We start from the raw sequence: 19518 nt of genomic DNA, 5'->3' as shown, positions 1-19518 counted from the left end.
CATGGAAAGAAACACTACACTGGAAAGTTAACATTGCTACCACACCACTCTGCATCAACAAGGCTCAGTGCGCACACACACAATCTTCAAAAAAACTACAAAAATACAGAGCTTGCTTAAAATTTCATTTATTTGTACTTTAAGCCAGAGTATCTTAATTAACAAAAAAATGCACTGCTATGCCTCCTTGGGAGCTATAAACAATTGGTGCACTTGTCAAATAAAAATACACAAGAAATAAATGATACAGAAAAGCTACATAGTTCCTTACACGTACACCCATGTTGCGTAGGCGTACACATGCATACACTCACAGAACAGTTTCCAGTTTTCAGTTGTAAGAAAAAGAAATGATAGCAAAGCTATCTAAGCCCACTTTGTAATATACAGGCAAATAACCCAGAAAAACTCTCACCTTTTAGAAATGCAACCAAGTGCTTCCTACTCTGGCAGCTCTTTGTTGCACAACATGCATTTGTAACCTGATGCTTTCTTAAATGGCTTTGGGCTAGAAGGAGGTGCTCAGCAGCTCTTAATATAAAGCCCCTACTTATCTATCTTCAGCAAGTTCAAGTACTTACAACATAGCAAATTTAAAACCTGAATATTTGACGCTGATACAGCAAGGCCTTGGCTACACACTTAACTTTATGCACTGCATATAAGCCTACCAAGTACAGACAAAATTCAGAGTATCAAATAGCTGCTGGGTGAGGGCTTACCTTCACACAACTAGGGCACAGCTCTTTGGGCTGCACCCTGTCGTTTCTTTGTCAGTGTGAAAGGAGATTCGCTGTTAGCAACACATTCATTATGCTGGAGTTTCTACTGATTTACAGAAAGTGATTTTGGTTTTCCTTTCTAGGTGACGATGACACTGCTCAGTGTGTTATAGCACTGGAAATAACTAAATTATGAAAGGAAGGGGAAAAGAGGATATAAGGCCCATCTAAGTATTTACACATCCCATTACTGAAATACACGATGGCTAATTTACATGAATTAGCCACAAGTACGAAATAGGAAATAAATGAAAACTGGTTTCTAAATAAGATTAATATGACAGCCAATTACTGTTAAAATCAAACATAATACGGTTTTGGAAGCTGTAATAGAATATAAATTAATAATTCCAACAACAACAAAATCAAAGTTAAGTAATTGTTTTAATACACTTTGGAGAGCTCAAATTACAGCTTTTTTTTTTTTTTCCTCAGAAGCAGCACAGCAGGGAGAACTCTCCCACTCTTCCGGCAAGTTGCTATTACACTAACAGGAGCCTTCATGTTAAAGCATATACTTCATATATTTTAATAGCTCTTTCTAAAAATAACGTAGCACCTCCTGTAAACATAAAAAGCACTGTTTTGATCTCTAAACATTTTATACGTAATAATGCCTTTGCTTTGTAATGAATTCCATTCCTTCATTTTAACATGCCCATAGTTGGAGGGTTCTGCTGAATCATAGCTTACACAGTCACAGTTTTCTAAACTTCAGAGACTTAGCACCAGAGTTAAACAGCCTGGGCAACAAGGCTTTTGCTCTGCAACTTTCTGTGGCTTACAGACACCGTGGAAATGAGGGATTCAGAGCGGCCAGCATGCATCTCATCTATCCTCATTTGACCTACAGTCAGCTTTACCCTGGTATTTGAAAATAAAATAATAATTAAAAAAAGCAAACTAAGACTTCTACATGTTCTTCTTATTGCTAACTTAAAAGGCTTACCTCTTATCATAGGTTTACATTATCTTAAACTTTTCAAAACAGCATGCTGAGTTTTCCTTTCGTTGCCTTCTGGTTTTTGAAGGTTAGTTTGAGTTACATTTTCAAACTTCTCTGTATCCAGAAACACAGTGTTTTTTTTTTTTTTTAAGCGGCAACTAAAACTTTAATTGAAATAGAAAATAAGACAAAATAAGAAAATAGTGTGGGAGAGAGTAACATCTACACTTAAGTTTAAATGCCTCTCTGGTTCCCATTATGAAACTCCGGGCTTTCCAACAAAACAAATGCAGAGGTGCCTCTGTCCTTTCCGAGTCCATTTACACTTATGAGGCAGAGCCTGCAAGATGACATCTCTGAGGCACAATACATGCACAAAGTGTTGATGGGAACGTGCAGCACAGAGGTGCTAACAGCAGACATTTCAGTCTGTCGTGCTGTTTAGGCCCAGCACAGGCCTGCAGTGAAACCGCTCAGATCAAGTCAGCATGCTCCCTATCTTAACGCCTTCTTCACTCCGATGATTCTGCAGCAATGCAGTTTGCCATGCTGTGTCTTCCACACATCACACTTAGGGATGTGTCACAAACGCTTTCACACCTCATGCACTTGGAAAAAGATGCTTGCCCTGTCAATTGAAGTTATATTCCATACGTATTAAATAGCTCCAACCACCACTTCTTCGTTGAGCCTAAGTTCAGAACAAACTTTTGCCCAACTTAAAAAAGCAGAAGTTACAGTGAATACTGCTGCTCTTTAACAAACAACCAAAGTAAACTCATCAAACAAAAGTGAGAATCATCAGCTCTCCCTGTTGCAACCAAAAAGAAAAAAAAAGACAAACCAGTAGGAAAAGAACAAAAGGTCTATGGAAGGACTCCGGGATTTCTTCAGATTTTATAATTTCAGAGAGTTATTAGGAAATTGAATAAGATTTTTTTTTTTTTGAGTTTAAGTAAAAGAGGTAACATTCTTCATTTAAATGCTTTAAGACCTCTAGGTGCAAGCCACCTAGGCACAAATTTCATATAAAAATACAACTACATTTAGTATCTGTGGTTGGCCCCCAGGTAGACAATGACACGATTTTCATACACCTTCTTCATAGTTTTCTCAATTTGCTTCAAAAATACTTGTGGAATTCTCCCACATAAAGTGTGCACTGTATCCAGGAACTTAGACTGAAGAGGATAGTACAAAGACTGGAAGAGATTGTCTTCAAATGGAAACTAAAGGAAAAAGAGAAAAACAGTTATTAGTTTGTTGTCCGTATCAGAAAGAGAGTTGGACTGAAATGGGTGGCTACTGTAATGCTCTTCAAGAGGGAAGAATGAGCTCAGCTTGATCTGCTGTAATAGCAATCTGAGGGACCTGGTTAAAGCTACAATCCACACTGAAATAAAAGGACAGCCTCTATCAAAATACAAGACTTACATCACGTATCACTTCATAGAGTGCCTTGAATGTAGGCTGCTTGTCATCATGGTAGACACCTCTATTTCCATGCAGAATAGAGACACCTTCTTCTTCTGCACCTTTACAGTTACTTCCATACATACAGTGGTCTGGCCGGTAGTTCCACTGACATGGAAACACATACAGACACTCTACCAATGTCAGTCAGGGGCAATGGGGAGAAAAAACAAACAAACAAACAAAAAGACTTATTAAATGAGTTACAAGTTAAACCATATTTCTGTGGGAAAGTGGGGATTGATGGTCAGGAAAAAAAACACGCGGCTACTTCTTTTACAAAGGTCCAAAGCAGCAACTACACACAGGAGCTTCCTGTCCTCTGAGGATGGCTACACCTGTCTCAGCACTGTTAGACTGGAACTAACCAAAAGAGAAGGCAATGCAAAGACTGGGTGCAAACGCAAACCAAGAGTTCATTTTACAAAGTTCAAAATGACAGAATCAAACCTAGAGAGTACGTGCTGTGCGGCACTGCCCAGAGTTTCCTGCCCTAGGAAGAAGTTTTGAGAGTTACAGAAGAGGTCAGGCAAGCACACAGCACTGACTGTTTTCCAAAATCCTGAATGCTTCTGGATACAGCAGTGAAAGCTTGCAAAGCATGTCCAGTGTTTGCTGACGAAGCTTTCATTGAGGCTACAATAATTTGTTATATGGAGACAGAGCAGGGCACAAGAGGCACTGTACCTTACCCATAGTCTTCCTTAAGAGTTGTTATCCATTAAATTCTACCATCTAGGCTATTTTAAAGACGAATCTAATTTCTCAAAGGACCTTGAAGCCTTGTTTCCCTACTGATCTTTTTTTTTTAAAAGCTTCCTCCATGCATGTATTTGCAATATGCTTCTAATAAATCATGCCAGTGCCTGTGATCTTTTTGCTATAGAAATAGAGAACAATGAATCGTTGCACTATGCTGGCAGTCTCTGTCAGAAGCACTGAAGACAGAATTCTCCACTTGGGCCTTTCTTAGCTTCCCAGGAAATCTGCAGCTGGTCCTGTGTGATCCTTGAGGAAGTAAGAGAACACAATTCTGAAATACTTCTTCCTCTAAGGCTCCTCTAGCAGAAGACTGCTCCAGAGAGAGCAGATTGTAAGTGGTTTCCATTCACTACGCCCTATCACACGTCCAGAATTGCTCCCCAGTGTTGCTGAAGGGACAAGAAGAGCTGCAGTGCCCCAGTCCAAACCCTGCTACAGTTAACAGGGACCTTTCAGTAAGCCTGAGCAGATGTTTGTGAGCACAACTTCTCAGCAGGTTGCTATGGGGAGAGGATGTCATCAGGTGCTTATCAGCTTTTTACACGTCATTTGAGTATTCTCCATCTTCTTCTCACCACGACTCTTTCACACATTTTTTGCAGTCACAGCTGGACCTGGACTCCAGCTGCTCTACAATCCTTCAAAGACATTAATCATCAGAACAGCCTTGGGAGATAGGAAGAAGGGTGCATCTTTTCAGGCGCCAAGTATCACAGATCCATGCAGCCTCAGGTGATTCCTTCCCAGGCCAGTTTTAACAACCCAGCAATTTAATTCTGAAGTCTGGTCTGCTCTTTTAGTAGCATCCAATTATTTTGTTTTCTTTTTCTTGGGCTGTCTAATGTTAGTTTGTAAAAAGATTATTTTCAAGGAAAAGGCACACCATGGTACAGCAGAGTCTCAACATGTGGATTTCACAGGTAATGCTCATTATGTTATTATTGTTTTTTTTTCTCCTCCACACTTAAATAAGCAGCTTGAGTTTAACTTCACAACTAATCTGATTTCATGTTCTTCCTTCAGAAGACCCTAACGTTTATGGGCTTTTTTTGGAAATTAACTTATAATTTCATAACAAAGATTTCTTCCACTTTATTTTTCCCCAAGACTGAGGCTAATGCACGGCGTACCAAGGACAATGATGTTTGGCATCAGACTGCAATAAGCAAACGTTAGCTTGCTTTGCTTTTGCTTTCCCTTACTTTGGCTGCATTTGACTGCATCCAATTATGTATACTATGACTCCTTAGAGTAGAAGAAAAGGAGATTAAATATATATAAATCCAAACTGATTCTGTCCTCAAGTTCACCTGAGGAAATGCAATCCTGGGTGTGCTTACACATTATCTTCATGCCAGAGTACACTATGCATACCAGAAGTAAAAAACAGCACTCTTTTGAATTAAGTCAATAAATTTTCTTAGCACAGATAAACATCACTTCAGGAATCCTTACTTACCTGGGTTAAAGTAAAAAATAATATTTAGTAAATCCTGGTCTCCCCATGTAATATAATTTTTGTACTTTTGATATAATGGATATAACATTTCCTCCCAAGTCAAACCACTCGGTATCACGCTGTTCTGCAGGGCAGAAAAACAGAAACAATGAATTAACACCATGATTGCTGATACGATGTATGACTCAGAGTGCAGCACCCACACATCTGTAAGCCATGTCAAGATACCTAGAAAAAAGAACTGCTAGGGAATATTGATCTGGTTTGGGCTGGAACAGCGAAGCTGAGTGTGCCCTATTCATCTAACTAAACAGGAAAGCAAAGTCTTCTGGGTCTAGCTCTGATGTCAGCTCCTGCTGTTCAGAACCTTCCTACACTGAGCAGCACTAGGGAGGAAAACTGGAAAATAAATGCAGGGATGAGCTGAAAATGGAGGTACAGCGGTGAGGAAACATGCAAACTGAAAATTATTGACCTTTCTTAGGGAATTCTACTATTAAGAGCAAGTTGGTTTAATTTATTAAATCAGGCTGTTCCTGAAATGTTATAGGTTACTTCAGGCCTTGACTGAAGAATAAGATCACTCAGGGGTAAATTAAGCTTTTTAACAGATTACAGAACACGTGCTCAATGAAAGGAGCAAGATTTAACAAGTCAAGCCTTCCACAGAAAAGAGAAGACGTCAGTTTAGGCAGTGAAAACATTCCCTTTTCATTTTTATCAGTTCACAGAATCACTCGATCTGCAGCAGCAAACAAAATTTTTATTCATAGAAGATGCAAACAATTACCAGTTTCTCTGGATATTTTCATCAAGCTTCTCAATTAAAAAAAACAAAAAAAACAAAAAAAAAACCACAGTGATTGCACTGAAGGTCCCTGAAATTATTCTTCAAGGTACCTGTGAAGGGAGAGCGAAATGCTGAAGAAGCCACTTTCACTCCTGCAAGGAGACTGCTCCATCTGCAAGTCCTCAGTGCCCCAGCCTCATGAGGAGGTTTCCCTTGTTTTAATAACCATTTCCATTTAAGCACTAAAAGAATTGTCATAAGCGTTCTATATTTTCACATTCTTTATAATATAAACTTCATTTATTTTTGTACTGAATTTTAAAAGCTGTGAAAAATCCACAAATCGCTATTTTTCTGCAACAGCTGTATTTCTTCTCACCCTGAACTGAGTGTTGCGTATCCGTGTTAAATTCATTAGCATCACTCCAGAATTGACTCCAGTTGTCCCATAATACGGGTGACGCGCAAATCGACTGTACCAGCCAATCTTTGGTATCTCGTGTTCTGGGGCCATAGCAGCTAGCTGCGTTGAGTTGAATTCCTTCAGGATGTGCCAGATGTCATCGATGGGCCTCAGGAAGAGCACATCGGTGTCCACATAGAGGAGAGAATCCACGTCCTTTAAAATAACCTTTTGGGTTTGCACAGTAAGGAGAGGGAGAGATGAAAAAGAAACCAAACGGACAACAAAAAGGAAGATGATTGGCAAAGGGTACTTCTACATTAAACTGCTCATATCAAATAGGTTTCTGATTTATTGCCTAAAATGCATACATACAGGAGCAACAGTTCTTCCTATTACAACCATGTGTTCCTACACAAAAAGACTTGTATTCAATATTAGAACATACGAATGTTTTACATTAATTAAGAAAACCTTATTAATCACAAAAATGCATAAGCATCCTCCTGAAGAACAAAACATTCCTTGGTGAATAGAAACGTCCCATTAAAACTCATCAGGTCAGATTCTGATCTCTGTTATCAGACTCCATATCAGGAATAACAGTAAAGTTAGTCAAGTCACAGGGTTGTAAATGCAAATTAGATCCAGGATATTTCATCTATTCTTGCTAACAATGTTCCCCCTTGTGGCTATCCAAGTGCTTACACGTTCATTCCTTAATTTTAGTAGGGCAGATTATATATTGCTTCAATAACTGAGAAAACTCCCTCGCTGTCTGCACCAGCTACGTGGAAGGTACTAGATATCACTCACTCAAGTTGACCATGAGGTTCAACTGAACTTTTGTTGTTCTTCATTATTTGCTAAAGCTGTCCAAAAATTCCTGGATTTTTACGGTGGTCTCATCTCCAAACCCCATTTCTCTCCCTCTTCACTTGAGAAACAAATCCAAAGGACTATTGATTTACACCAGGCTGTGGACTGGAACCATCAGTCACTACTGGTCTGATTGCACTGATACCAATGACAACCTCTCCTATTTACGCAGATAACTTAATGCTACTAAAGAAAGTGAATTTTACATGAATTGAACTCTGTCGTGACAAAGGTTATTCGTGAAAGACAGAACAATAAGATTTTGATCAAGTTAACAAAATACTTTGTAAAATGCGGACATCCATTTAGATGCCAAATCTGCGAGTACAGGTCTGCGTGAGGTTCATCACCTGATGGAGCACTTTACAATTCAAAGTGACATTCAGCCAGGTTTAACAAATCCCTGACATAACTGTATGTCCTTCCTACGTAGCAGGGCAAGCAGGAGAAGGCAAATATCTGTACTTCTGGCTTACAAGAACCTCCATCTAAACAAGTCCAACACAGTCCAGACCACTCTACTGCACAGGAGGTTGCAGCAATACACTATCAATAATTATTTTTTGACACGAAACAGCATGTGAAGGTATCAATAAACGAGTGACACTAGTAGTTCAGTAGCACTCTAAAGAGCTGAAGTCCAATACTTAAAAAAAATTTCACTTTAAGTCAGCAGAGGACAGGTAGTTGAAAAGAAGAAAAGGATTTTTAGCTTAAGGATATTCTTGATACTGCATATTACCATGTAGTACCGACAAGACTTAATCCATAGGGATCCACTGTATTAAGTCATTTAAAATGGATGTATTAAAAAGGAAAAATCCCCCCAAATATAGTGCAAGACAGGAAATAACACTCAAACACAAAACGAGCATGACTCAAATACAAAAAGAAGCTATTTTGCCTGAGGGACCTGCAGCGCACCGTAGAACAAATCAGGATTTTTATTTTATTTTTTTAAATAATGCCCTGCTAGAGAGACAAATTGAGGCATTTCCTAGCAGCAGATTAAGGGGAGAGTTCAATGCACGCACTTGGGAACTCCTCTCAAACCTAAATGTCAGTGTGAGCACTGCCTCTTCCAGCAGAAAAAAAGAAAATTTCAGTAACTGCAAACATACAAAACTAATTCTGTGACAGTTAAAGGACTGTAATAGTTTTTCTCTGTACAGATGGATTCAAGCCAGTTCTTTGTGCAGTGGATGGCATTCGAGCCCACACTTTCTACCTTGTCTTCCTCCGCTGAGATTCATACGCTCTCCTTTCTTGGTCTGCCAAAAGATTCTTGCCTCTCTCGTGTCCGAGGTGCTGCCCTGCAGTGACACCCAACAGGCTGAAAGAAAAGCTGTGCTGCTCCTTACAAGCCCTTCACACTTTCCTCTTTACGTGCAAAGTGTTAAGACTTGTTTAAAACCTACGTGTCAGTTTGAATTGATCACATCCCCTTCTGGCTGTGCATTTAACTTTGCCTCGGGTAGAGGAATTTAATTTCAGAAATCATGGCTCTAAGAGTTCCTTGTTTGCTCCCCAGACTTCAACGGAATTACACTGGGGATAAAACTTCATTTAAATAACTCTGCAGTTCCCGTTGTCCCACAGCTTTCAGGTAGCTCTATTTTCAAACACTGTTTTCCAAGGCACAGTTTTCAGAAAAATATTTTATGCTTTCCACAGACCTCAAAACAATATTTAACCTTTAACGATTCAAAAGCAAATGAGAGAAGGTTGTGCATTTTTGACTGCTGATTTTTGATGTCAGAAACAGCCAAGCAGCACAAAACAGGTGGAGGTACCAGACCTTGCTCCTTGGGCTCAGCCCCAGTCAGGGGGACTGACTGCAGGTTAAAGCAGATGCATGTCTGACCTGCAGCAGAAGCAACACAGGACTGCCTGGTACCCTGAGCTTGCCTGCTGGCACAAACCATGTGGACATACCTGACAGGCTGTGACATTAAAATGAATGGTCAGGAACACAGGTTGACTGTGCTTGTCTCCCTCCTCGCTCTAAGGGCACTTACTGCTTAAAAGAAGAGTGATTTTTTTTTTTTTTTTCCCCAGCTATAGGGAGTATTCTTAGTAAATCCATCAAAAAGTTCTGCACAGAATTTGCTATATTTAGCCTGACACTTCACTTAAATACTCAATTATCTGTAATTTCATTTCACAACTTCTGTCTCTGTAGATTCTCCTGTGTTAGCAAGACTGGCAAGTAATAACACGCTACTGTGTAAACACATATTGGAATATTGGGAAGTTGTGTTACATAATGGTTTGCAACAGCTAATGTGTCAATTTAGCTGAGCTTTATCCAAAATTAGGGATGAATCAGTGAGCCACAATTAAGTTTGCATCTTGATGCTAATGTAGTACTGCAAATTTGAGTTACTAAATTAAACTGTAATTAGCAATTAACTCAAGTTACAACAGAATTTTGTCTAGATAAAGCCCTTGCATCTATTCCCAGTGCTGTTCCACTGATCCCCTGGGTAGGTTACTTCATCATTCTCAAGAGAACAGAGGGATAATGTTAATCTACCTTCAGCAGATTCAGTGTTTTGAGAAAGGTCCTATGTGTTAGTTACTATTAGAAATAAAACCATCCAAAAATCCCTTAAACATTTTATGATACTTTATCTGGTTGTTTCAGCAGTTCCAAAACAGCAATACAGAACCAGCTCTGTGGTACACAGCATTCATGAGATGAGAACACCTTGTGTTTTAACATTGATGTTAGGACTACAAAACAGTTTAAATGTCACAACTGTGCTCCCACTGGAAAAAAAACACAGCTATTTAGGATTATCCTCAGGAACCCTTATGGTCCAGTCAGGCTAACACCCTCCACCCCAAGCTACCCAAAACACAGAAGAACAAATGGTGTTGGCTGATTATTTTATTTATTTATCGGGGTGGTGGAAGAGGGAGAAGGCAGGAAGGAGAAAAGACTATAACTCACTTGGCATACAAAAGGATCTGGGTAAGAGATAAGAGGTCTTAGCTTCACATGCACTTCTTGCATGATTTTGGGGAATTTTCCAGTTTCTACATCTGTGAACCACACACAACATCGACATGTATTACAGGGCTAGCTGAGCACTAAACAGGCTACATTTTGCCAATCTTCCTAACGTAGCACAACGGCTTCCTCAGGCTGTATAGAGCTGCCCATCATCACCACATCCCTGAATTTGGCAGCACATGGAGAAAAGTTCTACTCAGTAAAGAAAATTTTACCTTCCTGCTTATGGAAGACGTCAGGTGACTGCTGAGAGCATTCTCCTCTAGTTTATTTAAGTTTCATCCTTTTAAAGCATTCAGGATCCGTGTTAAGATCCACATCTTCCTTTGCAGACCACATTGATGGTTTTATCGAAACAGATTGCAGCAAGATATTAAGGCTTTTGAGTTTCCATGGAGCCTACCTGGGAAGAGTACTCAGAGGCTACTTCCCTTGCATATGTGTAGCAAAAATAAGATCAGATGTGACAGAATGCCTCTACAAAAATGCAGGCTGCCATATGATCTTCCTAAATATCTGAGTAACCCAAGCAGATACAACAAATTGCAAATACATTCATTAACCTGTTACCCAGGACAAACCACTTCATTGCCACAAGCTGTAGGATCGCATCCCACAGCTCTAGTTTTATCAGCCAGCAAAACCCCTGAAAGATTCTCACACAATTTTCCTTTAACACATTCCTCGTCCCCTCCTGCCCACTTTCACATGCCTGCTGGTGCTGCTGAAGAGATTCTTTGGCAGGAGAGGCACTTGTGAATCAAAGGCTCACATTCCACTCAGGCTTAGCATTATCAGGAACAAGACAATTTGCACCACTGAGGGCTAAACAGCTGATAAACTCAGCTACTGCTCTCCTGGGATCCTCCCTAAGTCCAGTCATATTTTCCACTCTGTGGTAGAAAATGCTTAGCACAGGAAAGGATGAGCAATGTGTGCAAGTCAAAACAGTCCTCTAAACAACAACACTAAAGATCTTCTGCTCCCACCACGTGCAGACTACACTTTTACAGCACTGTCTTATTCAAAGGCGACATCAGAACCTGGTTATCAAGTAACAATAAAAATAATGGTGGCTGAAATTACCCAGAGTGAGGCTGTGAACTTGAGTAGCAGAAATCCAACTGGACGCTGGCCACTTCAGCTATCACTACAACTTGTTTCCTTCATTATATACACATCAACTTAGTGTCAGCCACAGCTATTCTTGGACAACTATGCCTACTGAAAGCCATAAACCCCAGCCTGACCACACAACAACATCTTGCAATTGCCCCAAGAGAAACAAACATTCACAGTTTGGGATGCCTCGCAGCTTTCCTAAGAAAACATGCAATGGTCTAATACTCCATGCAAGAAGTTACTGGGGAACTCTAAACTGTGGAAATGCGGCAAGTGACAAGAAAGGAACCAAAAAAGGGCTGCCCAGCTTAAAGGAATCAGTGTGAATGCATAAATTGTTTGATATAATTGTTGTTCTATCATCAGAAAGCTGATGACAAATTAAAACCATTTCTGTGACAAGTGTCTCTACCAAAATGACAAAAATACTGCAGATACAGGAAAAGCAGAGTATTGTGTTCACCTAGTGAAAACAACCCCATGTGAGTAAATCCTTACAGCCAATCTGTATCGAACAAACTAACGCTGAAGGATTATTTTCCAGGTGATATAAATATTTACTCAGGGAACAGAGGATCCCAGTTGAAGATGGATTTACTTCCAGCCCATCTGGCCTTTGTGCATTTGAAAGTCTAGCCCTGAACGGCAGATAAACAGAACTGCTGACAGCACATATTTTCTCACATATGTATTCATAGTCTACAGTATCTGGACGTGCAGCTGTCTCCTGATTGTTTCCATCTGAGAAAGTAAAGATTTCTTCGTCCCCCTTTTTCTCAGAAGACAGCAGTGAAGAAATCTGGACCACATAAGCAGCATGTCACTTCATTGGAGTCACCCCAGTCAACCAGCAATGCACAAGGTATTTTGATGTACATTCTCAAATCCACAGAAGTTGCTTTATGCAGAAGTTCTTTCAATTTTGCATATTTCTGCATATGCAAAACTGTTACCAACATGTTACTTCTCTCCAGCAGCCTTAAATATTTTCCAAATTTACAACTCTGTAAGTATTACAGGGTAAAGAACACAAATTTTCTGTGAACCTGAGTGTCCCATAACACATGAGGCATGTGCATGACATCTGACCTTGTGTGCACTGGAATTATTACCTTAAGGGCACATCTTACACTCTCTTCTTACACAAGAAAAGAGATTACTGAAAGCATAGCTCTGAGGACTAACATATGGAAAGGGAGATAGTGGATAAAGAGAATATGACTGCACGCTGAAAAGAATGTTATTTATGGAAAGCACGCAGCATCTGCCCTGCAAGAGCTCTCACACCGAGTCTTAAGTGGAAGTTCCACTGAGAGCCTAGAGGAACTAGAGACAAATAAGAAACATTCTTCGCTAGCAGAAGAAAAAACAAGGCTGGATTTCTGGTTTGTTTTTTTAAGCAGCAAAAGTACAGATTAAAATACTTTTAAGCAGATGTTTCAGCCTGAAAATTGTTTTAATATTACACCAGCAAAGCTTCCTTTCTGTGGAAATAAACTTTCTTCTTTTTCCCCCCTCCTGAAGCAACCTACTCAGAAAGCCAGGTGCCTTACCGGAAGAAACAGGCGCTGGGCAGCACATGGTTTGAATAACTTTTTCCATTCCTGAGCATTTCCTACTGAGAAGGTTATTGGGTAAATGTTGTATTCAAATTTCTTTGTATACGAGGAGGGCCATTCCTGTAACTGGAAGACATCAACGGAAGAATTAGACAGTACATATAATATAAGGTGTTGTTTTTGTTGCTGTTGTTGTTTAATATGCATGCACAGGGAATTCAGAAACCACCTCCAGTAATAAAACGCTCAGCTGTTACTTGTTGATGTCAGTGTAGTTATGCTCTGGGATCTGCAGCTTATAACTAACCCATGTATTTATTTACCAAATGACAAAGAAACTCACTTTCTTTTTGAACTCAGGCTTAAGGGAATCCTCAGAAAAAATGTGAAAGCAGAGCCTCCTGTTGCTAAAGAGAACTGCTGATTTCAGCATGATGAGCGTCTCTTCCAGCCGGTCCCCGCACGCCACAACTGCCAGATGCATGCATTGTAAAGATGAAGGCTCTTTTGAATGTTTTTGTTCTCCAGGCTTCCTGAAAATTCATAAATAGACACGTAAAAATAAACTGAGGTAAACACGAAGAGATTTTTGCACGGAGATCGGGTTTTTTTCTTCCTCACCATCACGGAGAGGAGCAGGAGGTTTTTTCCCTGATTAGACATCCGCAGAAAATGCAAGCGGGGTGCCAGTCCTTGTCAGTGGTACAAACCCAGAGTACTAAAATCACTTCACAAATAAATACGCAATTTTCAGAATTTTCCTTCATTTCTGGACTTGCATAAATCACTGCACTGCATCCACACATGAAACCAATTCAGCAGCACTACAAACCAGACTACAGCTCACCCAGAGCTTTTCTTCCTAGCTTTGAGGTTATGCAGCCAGAACGGCCGGCCTTCAAACACAATGCAGGTTATGGAACTACAGCCAGTAATTTCGTTACCAGGATCACAACTTTTGGCTAGATCAGGAATAAGACAACTAGTCCTTACTTAAAAAAATCATCCATCCATCCATCTGTAAATTATTCCAACAGTTAATTAATTTCGCTTTTAAAAATGCATGCCTTAATCCTGGCCTGAAGGTACTGGCATTGTTTCAAAGGACTGCTCTGCATTTTACTGGGTGGAATCCCCGAGATTTTGCTAAAATACAGATTTTTTTTAAAAAACAAACATATTCATTTGTCCCACATGAATCAGACTACGTTCCACAAGCAGTGTAAGGCAAAGCTGTAGGTTTTTCCACTTAGCCCCCATGTGTCGGCTTTAATGAAATTTCATCTGGCCTGAATCTGCACAAGCACGGCATGTTCAGGCTACTTGCTACCCAGAAATATCAGAGTCCTTTCTGGGGACTTGGAGATGTTCTGAAAATGTGGCCTTGTGGTTTTCTGGCCTCCCCCTGCAGTCAGTATGGAGGTGAAAATCACATCCTCCAAGAATGATGTTACTGTATTGATTCACACTGCAACAGATAGCATTTGTGCTCCTTTAGATGGATTAGTGGTGACAAGGTAAGGAAATCACAAGCATCCTAATCATTACAGTAAAGTTCGAAGGCTAATCATAGATCACGAGCAGCTCTTGACATACCACTGAACAGAGGATATCAATCCCTGCCTCTTCTCAGCACACACAATTATATAGAGAGAATTAATTAGTAAAGTTAACACTATTAAACAAAAGTTCTAAATAAAAATTATTGTTAATGAAGCTGTCATTATCTTTTGCCAGACATTAAAGTGCTACTCAGTATAACAGCAGCCTTCTCTACGGTGGAGCAACCAACTTTTGTGTTAAGGAATACCAGCCAATGGTGCTTTACTTGCTATACAAAGCGATATGTTTCATTAATGGTTTCAAGTCTTGGGCTTTAGTCTTAATTAAACTTCAGTTTTATCAGTGTATAAATAATAGAATACCACATCTCTGTGAAGTGGTATTTACTTTCCAACCCTATTAGTGTAAAAACCACTGAATTATTAAAGTGAATAATTAGCTGCTCACACAGACCCTGCTTCCCCCCACCCGCATCTCTTTAATGTTTCCTCTTAATTGAGTCTCTAAATCAAGCCATATGCAGGATGAGAACTTCTTTTAATAGGGCCTGTGGCAATACAATTCACTGGCAGAGGGACCAAACTCAGAGCTTTTACTTTTCAAAACCCTACACCAAATCTCTATGCTTTTTTTTTTTTTTTTGCAAATTTTAGCCACAGCGAACTACCCATTCTGCAGCTACTTTGCATTGACAAATCCAGGATATGTATACAGCACTTCCAGAGGACAGACTCAGCAGAAGAAATCCATCGACAGCAGCAGACAGTCCCACGAGCCCATGGGAGGCAGAGAGGAACAAGAGAAATCCCTTCTGCCAACACAGACACCTTCCTGGCCCCAGAGGGGAGGAGAAAGCCGGGCTTTGGAGTAATTACAAGTCACGAGAACCTGGTCTTAGTGAGAATAAAAAGGTAAAAGTAGCAAGGAGGTACAGAAGAATGCGGGGAGATAAAAAAGACACAAGATCTTGTGCTGTTAAGTACATTAGGAAACCAAGAGGACTGTAAGAACGAAGTTGAGCTGGAAAGGGAGGTAAGAGAGTGCCACAGCAGGAAGCATCTACAAAAATTTCAGCTTGGTCTCTACAAAACCATTATTGTCTGGAAACCTGGAAAAAAAAAGGAGTCAAGAAAATGTCAGATTTCAGGGAAGGCAACAAGCAGATCTTTGTCGCCTTGCTCTCCATCTTCTTGATTCAGTACATAAATGTATTTTATTGATATACTAGAAATCTAACTAATACAACATTATGTCGACATTATAGTGATCCTATGATTCAAACTATTCTGCTCCATTCTCTACTTTACCCATCTGTTCAGAGAAAATGATTTCCTGTTCTCCTTTTCCTTTGCTTCCCCATTACATTATTATATGGCTTTAAAATAAACGCTTAAGATTAAGCATTGCAGAAAGCATAACAAAATCATTGCAGAATAGATCCCTGTGAAACAGCTGAAGCCAGGCTCAGTGAGATGTAGCACGACACAATGCTGTAGCAAAAGCCTTCCAACAAAACAGACCAACTCCCATCCAGTTACCCAATGGCATTTTATTTACCGCATACATTTTTTCTGGCAGGCATGGTTACTGACATCACAGAAGCCTGAGTGCTCAAGCACAATAGCATACATCTCTAGTTCTTAAAGTTTAGATTACATGCAATTTTCTTATTAGTCACAGCCAAAGTGTCTCAAACATAATTAACCCAAAACCTGTCTAAATCAATCCAGATCCATTCAAAATAACGCGTTCCCATCTCATTACAGAGCCTGCTAATCTATTCAAGCCTTCAAATTTATTCCAGAGAGAAAGATAATGCATGCAGATTCTTACAAAATGCAATCTAGTTGTTAGCTTATGAAACCTTCTTCTTATTATGATCTCATTTGCTCCCGCAGCGTAAACAAGGTTAGACTGAGGCAATGTATCAAAACTGGTGATTCACTGAATGGGCTCCGCTCCTGAGAGTCAGCGCTGAGTCAATGCCCCAGCAGTGGCTCTGTTATATGAAACACATTCTCTCGCACACACTTGAAAATATAAATTAGAAAGTGTCAAAATGTTTGTAAAATAAAAGCTCTCACTTTAACGCAGTTGCATAAAATTCACTGTAGGCACTGACAATCAAAACCTGTTGAAATTTCAACCTCCTCCTACCGCTTAGATTAAGAGGGAAAATACTCAAAACCAGAATGAATCTTTCCATCTTCCTTTATCAAGAATGTTCTTTGTTAGCAAAGTATGAGGCATTCTGGCCATCGGCATGTTATTATGGCCTATCAAACTCAAGCCAAACTTGCATGTGTCTTGCACGCAGGCAGCAGGGAGAAAGAATATCTTGACCAGCTGCCATATAAGATATGTTTAGCTTTGGAAAAGTTTCTGTTAAGCATATTTAGTTTCCTGGAAGAAAGTGCGGTCACATATGCCCTTCAAATGTGAAAGAACTCTTCTCCCTTACGATACCTCACACACATTGGTCTGGCACACGTGCACTTCTTCATATGGAGAAAATCCTGTTGAAGCCACGGGACTTGCTACTTCCAAAAGGAATCGTCAGTAAAACCACCGTCAAAAATTAGCTTTGCAAGCTAACCAGAACGCAATGCTTACCTTCGGATTTGCCCAAGTCATCTAACAACCGAGGCAGAGCACGTAAGAATTCACCAATGGTTGCCAGGCACCAGCCAGCTGGTAACGCACAGCAGTAAAGCTGTTATCACGTATGACTACTTAGATTAGAAGAAACATGCATGCCTTAAAGATTGAAAATTGAATGTCTTCTCTTGTTCTCATGCAACTACAGAAAGCAATATTAGAGAACCCCAGTGAAGCTACAGCCCACCAAGCCTGCAGCACGACCTTGCAAACCCAGCACACATCCCATTTTCAGTTTGTTCGGACAAAAACCTGCATTCTTCTGGCAACACTACACTCAGCAACTTGGGAAAACGGAACCAAACAACTTTCCACATTCACACAGAACTTCACTGAAGTTACCTGCAGTCCACAAACACACACACCACCATCAGATCTCCCATCCTGAAGGAATCAGACCACACACCACCTCTCATATTGATGTAAAAAGTCTCCCTTGGCTCATAAGGAGTAATTAAAATAATCATTATATTATAGGAATGAACAAGTAACAATGACCTCAATTCAGCATTTTACATTTGATACGCTTTACTGTAAGCACCTGCATGAGGAAATCCTACTGAAGGAATGGGAACACTCACTCCTGAGGCTAACACCTAGTTAAAGCACTGTCTCTTTCCTCTGTTCCGAATTCAAGCCTATGAGAACAGCCTCTACACTGTTTGCAGAGTATTTTGGATCAGACTTTTAAGACAAGCAGATCCCATTGCCTGACACCTTCCTCGTGCTGGTGTGGATGTGATCTGTACCAGCATGGCCCCTGTTAGCAGATAGCTTTTTTCCCCAAGAAGGCAGGCATCTCCTCCAACAGCTTTACAATGCAACCCTTGCTGGTGTCAACAGTACAGGATCACACACTGCCAATAAACATGAGAGAAAAAACAACCCAAATTCAAAGCAAAGACAAGGTTGAAATCTCCCATTTCACTCTGTTGCTACTACAGTTCTGCACTGCAGAACGACAGAAAGTCTACAGCTTTTGCAAAAAGTACTGGCAAAGTCACTAAATAATAGAAAAGCCTGATAACGTCAACTTTTGAATCATGAAGATGCACAGTGAAAAGCTCATTGAAATGGAGCAGTTGTTTACACTCTCCAGCAGTTTCATACTTCCTGGGCTCCCTCCTTCAGAGTTCTCGATTTCCATGATAATTGCGGAGATATGCCTTAAAGAAAAATGACTTCAGGAGGTACAGTTGCTAATGGAAATAATCCTGCTTTAATGCATGCATTTGAATTCTGTCCATGATGCATTCCCAGCCACAGTAAACATCTCCTGCATTCAGGAGGGTAACAATGCTTGCACGAAACCGACTGCTTCAGTAAGTTAAGGGATAAGAGCTCAAGAAACAGGAGTGGCCTTTCATTCAGAACATCTCTGTGAAATCATGAATCAAAGACACAAAGACATACCAAGTTAATTAGATATGAGGTCACACTGACCATAATACAGTTGGAATGCAACAGGGAAAGCAGTCCTCCAGCCACTGAAAGGACACTGCCCATGTCATTTTTTAAGTAATTAGAATACGGTTTTTTTTTTTAAATAATCCATCTGTAAGGCCCTGAAAAAGGGAACACAACACACCACAATTTCAATCTCTTTTCTGCTACAGTTCTGCATAAAAAGCGTTTAAAACAAAATACGAGCAGCTTAAAACCTGACGGCGCCAAGCAGTTTGGAAAGCAGCGGCAAAGCACAAAAGGAGCCAGCCACCTTTCATCTCCCCGCAGCATTAAATCCGAGCAGGTCTCGCTCTCAGCGCTGACAGCAGCTCCTGAGCCAGCGAGCGCCACATCGCGCACGCCAGCCTTCGAAACAAGGCCAGAACTCCGGGAAAAGCCGCCGGTTCGGAGAATCGCTGGCACGCAGAGGAGCTCCCGCCCGCACAGCGCGAAGCCTCCACTTTCGTGGCATCTCCGGCGCACACGCGCTCAGCTAAACCACGCACACGCAAGCCAGCACGCTTAAAGCGGAGCAACCCGGGGGGCGATCGCGTGGGGCTCCCGAGCCCCGCCGTTACCTGGCAGCGGCGAGTCCGCCCCCGGGCGCGCTCCTCCGCGGGGGGCTCCGGCTGAGCCTCGGCTGCCGGCGGCCGAGGG

General features: G+C 40.7%; 1 protein-coding gene across 3 annotated transcripts in view; it reads right to left on the bottom strand.

Moving 5' to 3' along the window:
• The window catches only part of GXYLT2 (glucoside xylosyltransferase 2), a 19859-nt gene continuing 1488 nt past the window's right edge, over positions 1148-19518 (bottom strand). Inside the window, exons 1-7 of one of the 3 annotated variants that reach the window (XM_021409560.1) lie at positions 19440-19512; positions 13538-13727; positions 13189-13320; positions 6592-6843; positions 5423-5546; positions 3163-3335; positions 1148-2957 (exon numbers count right to left, since the gene is read on the bottom strand). In XM_021409560.1, coding sequence (XP_021265235.1) covers positions 2775-2957; positions 3163-3335; positions 5423-5546; positions 6592-6843; positions 13189-13320; positions 13538-13678 — 1005 coding nt within the window. In that variant the 5' untranslated portion in view covers positions 13679-13727; positions 19440-19512 and the 3' untranslated portion in view covers positions 1148-2774. Of the gene's footprint in view, positions 2958-3162; positions 3336-5422; positions 5547-6591; positions 6844-13188; positions 13321-13537; positions 13728-19132; positions 19168-19439; positions 19513-19518 lie in introns of those variants that run through there. The other 2 variants (XM_021409558.1, XM_021409561.1) reach the window with 2 other exon arrangements.

Source organism: Numida meleagris, chromosome 11, assembly GCF_002078875.1.
Source record: "Numida meleagris isolate 19003 breed g44 Domestic line chromosome 11, NumMel1.0, whole genome shotgun sequence".
Taxonomy (NCBI): domain Eukaryota; kingdom Metazoa; phylum Chordata; class Aves; order Galliformes; family Numididae; genus Numida; species Numida meleagris.
Note: the sequence above shows the minus strand (reverse complement) of the source record. Positions and strands in the feature narration are given on the sequence as shown.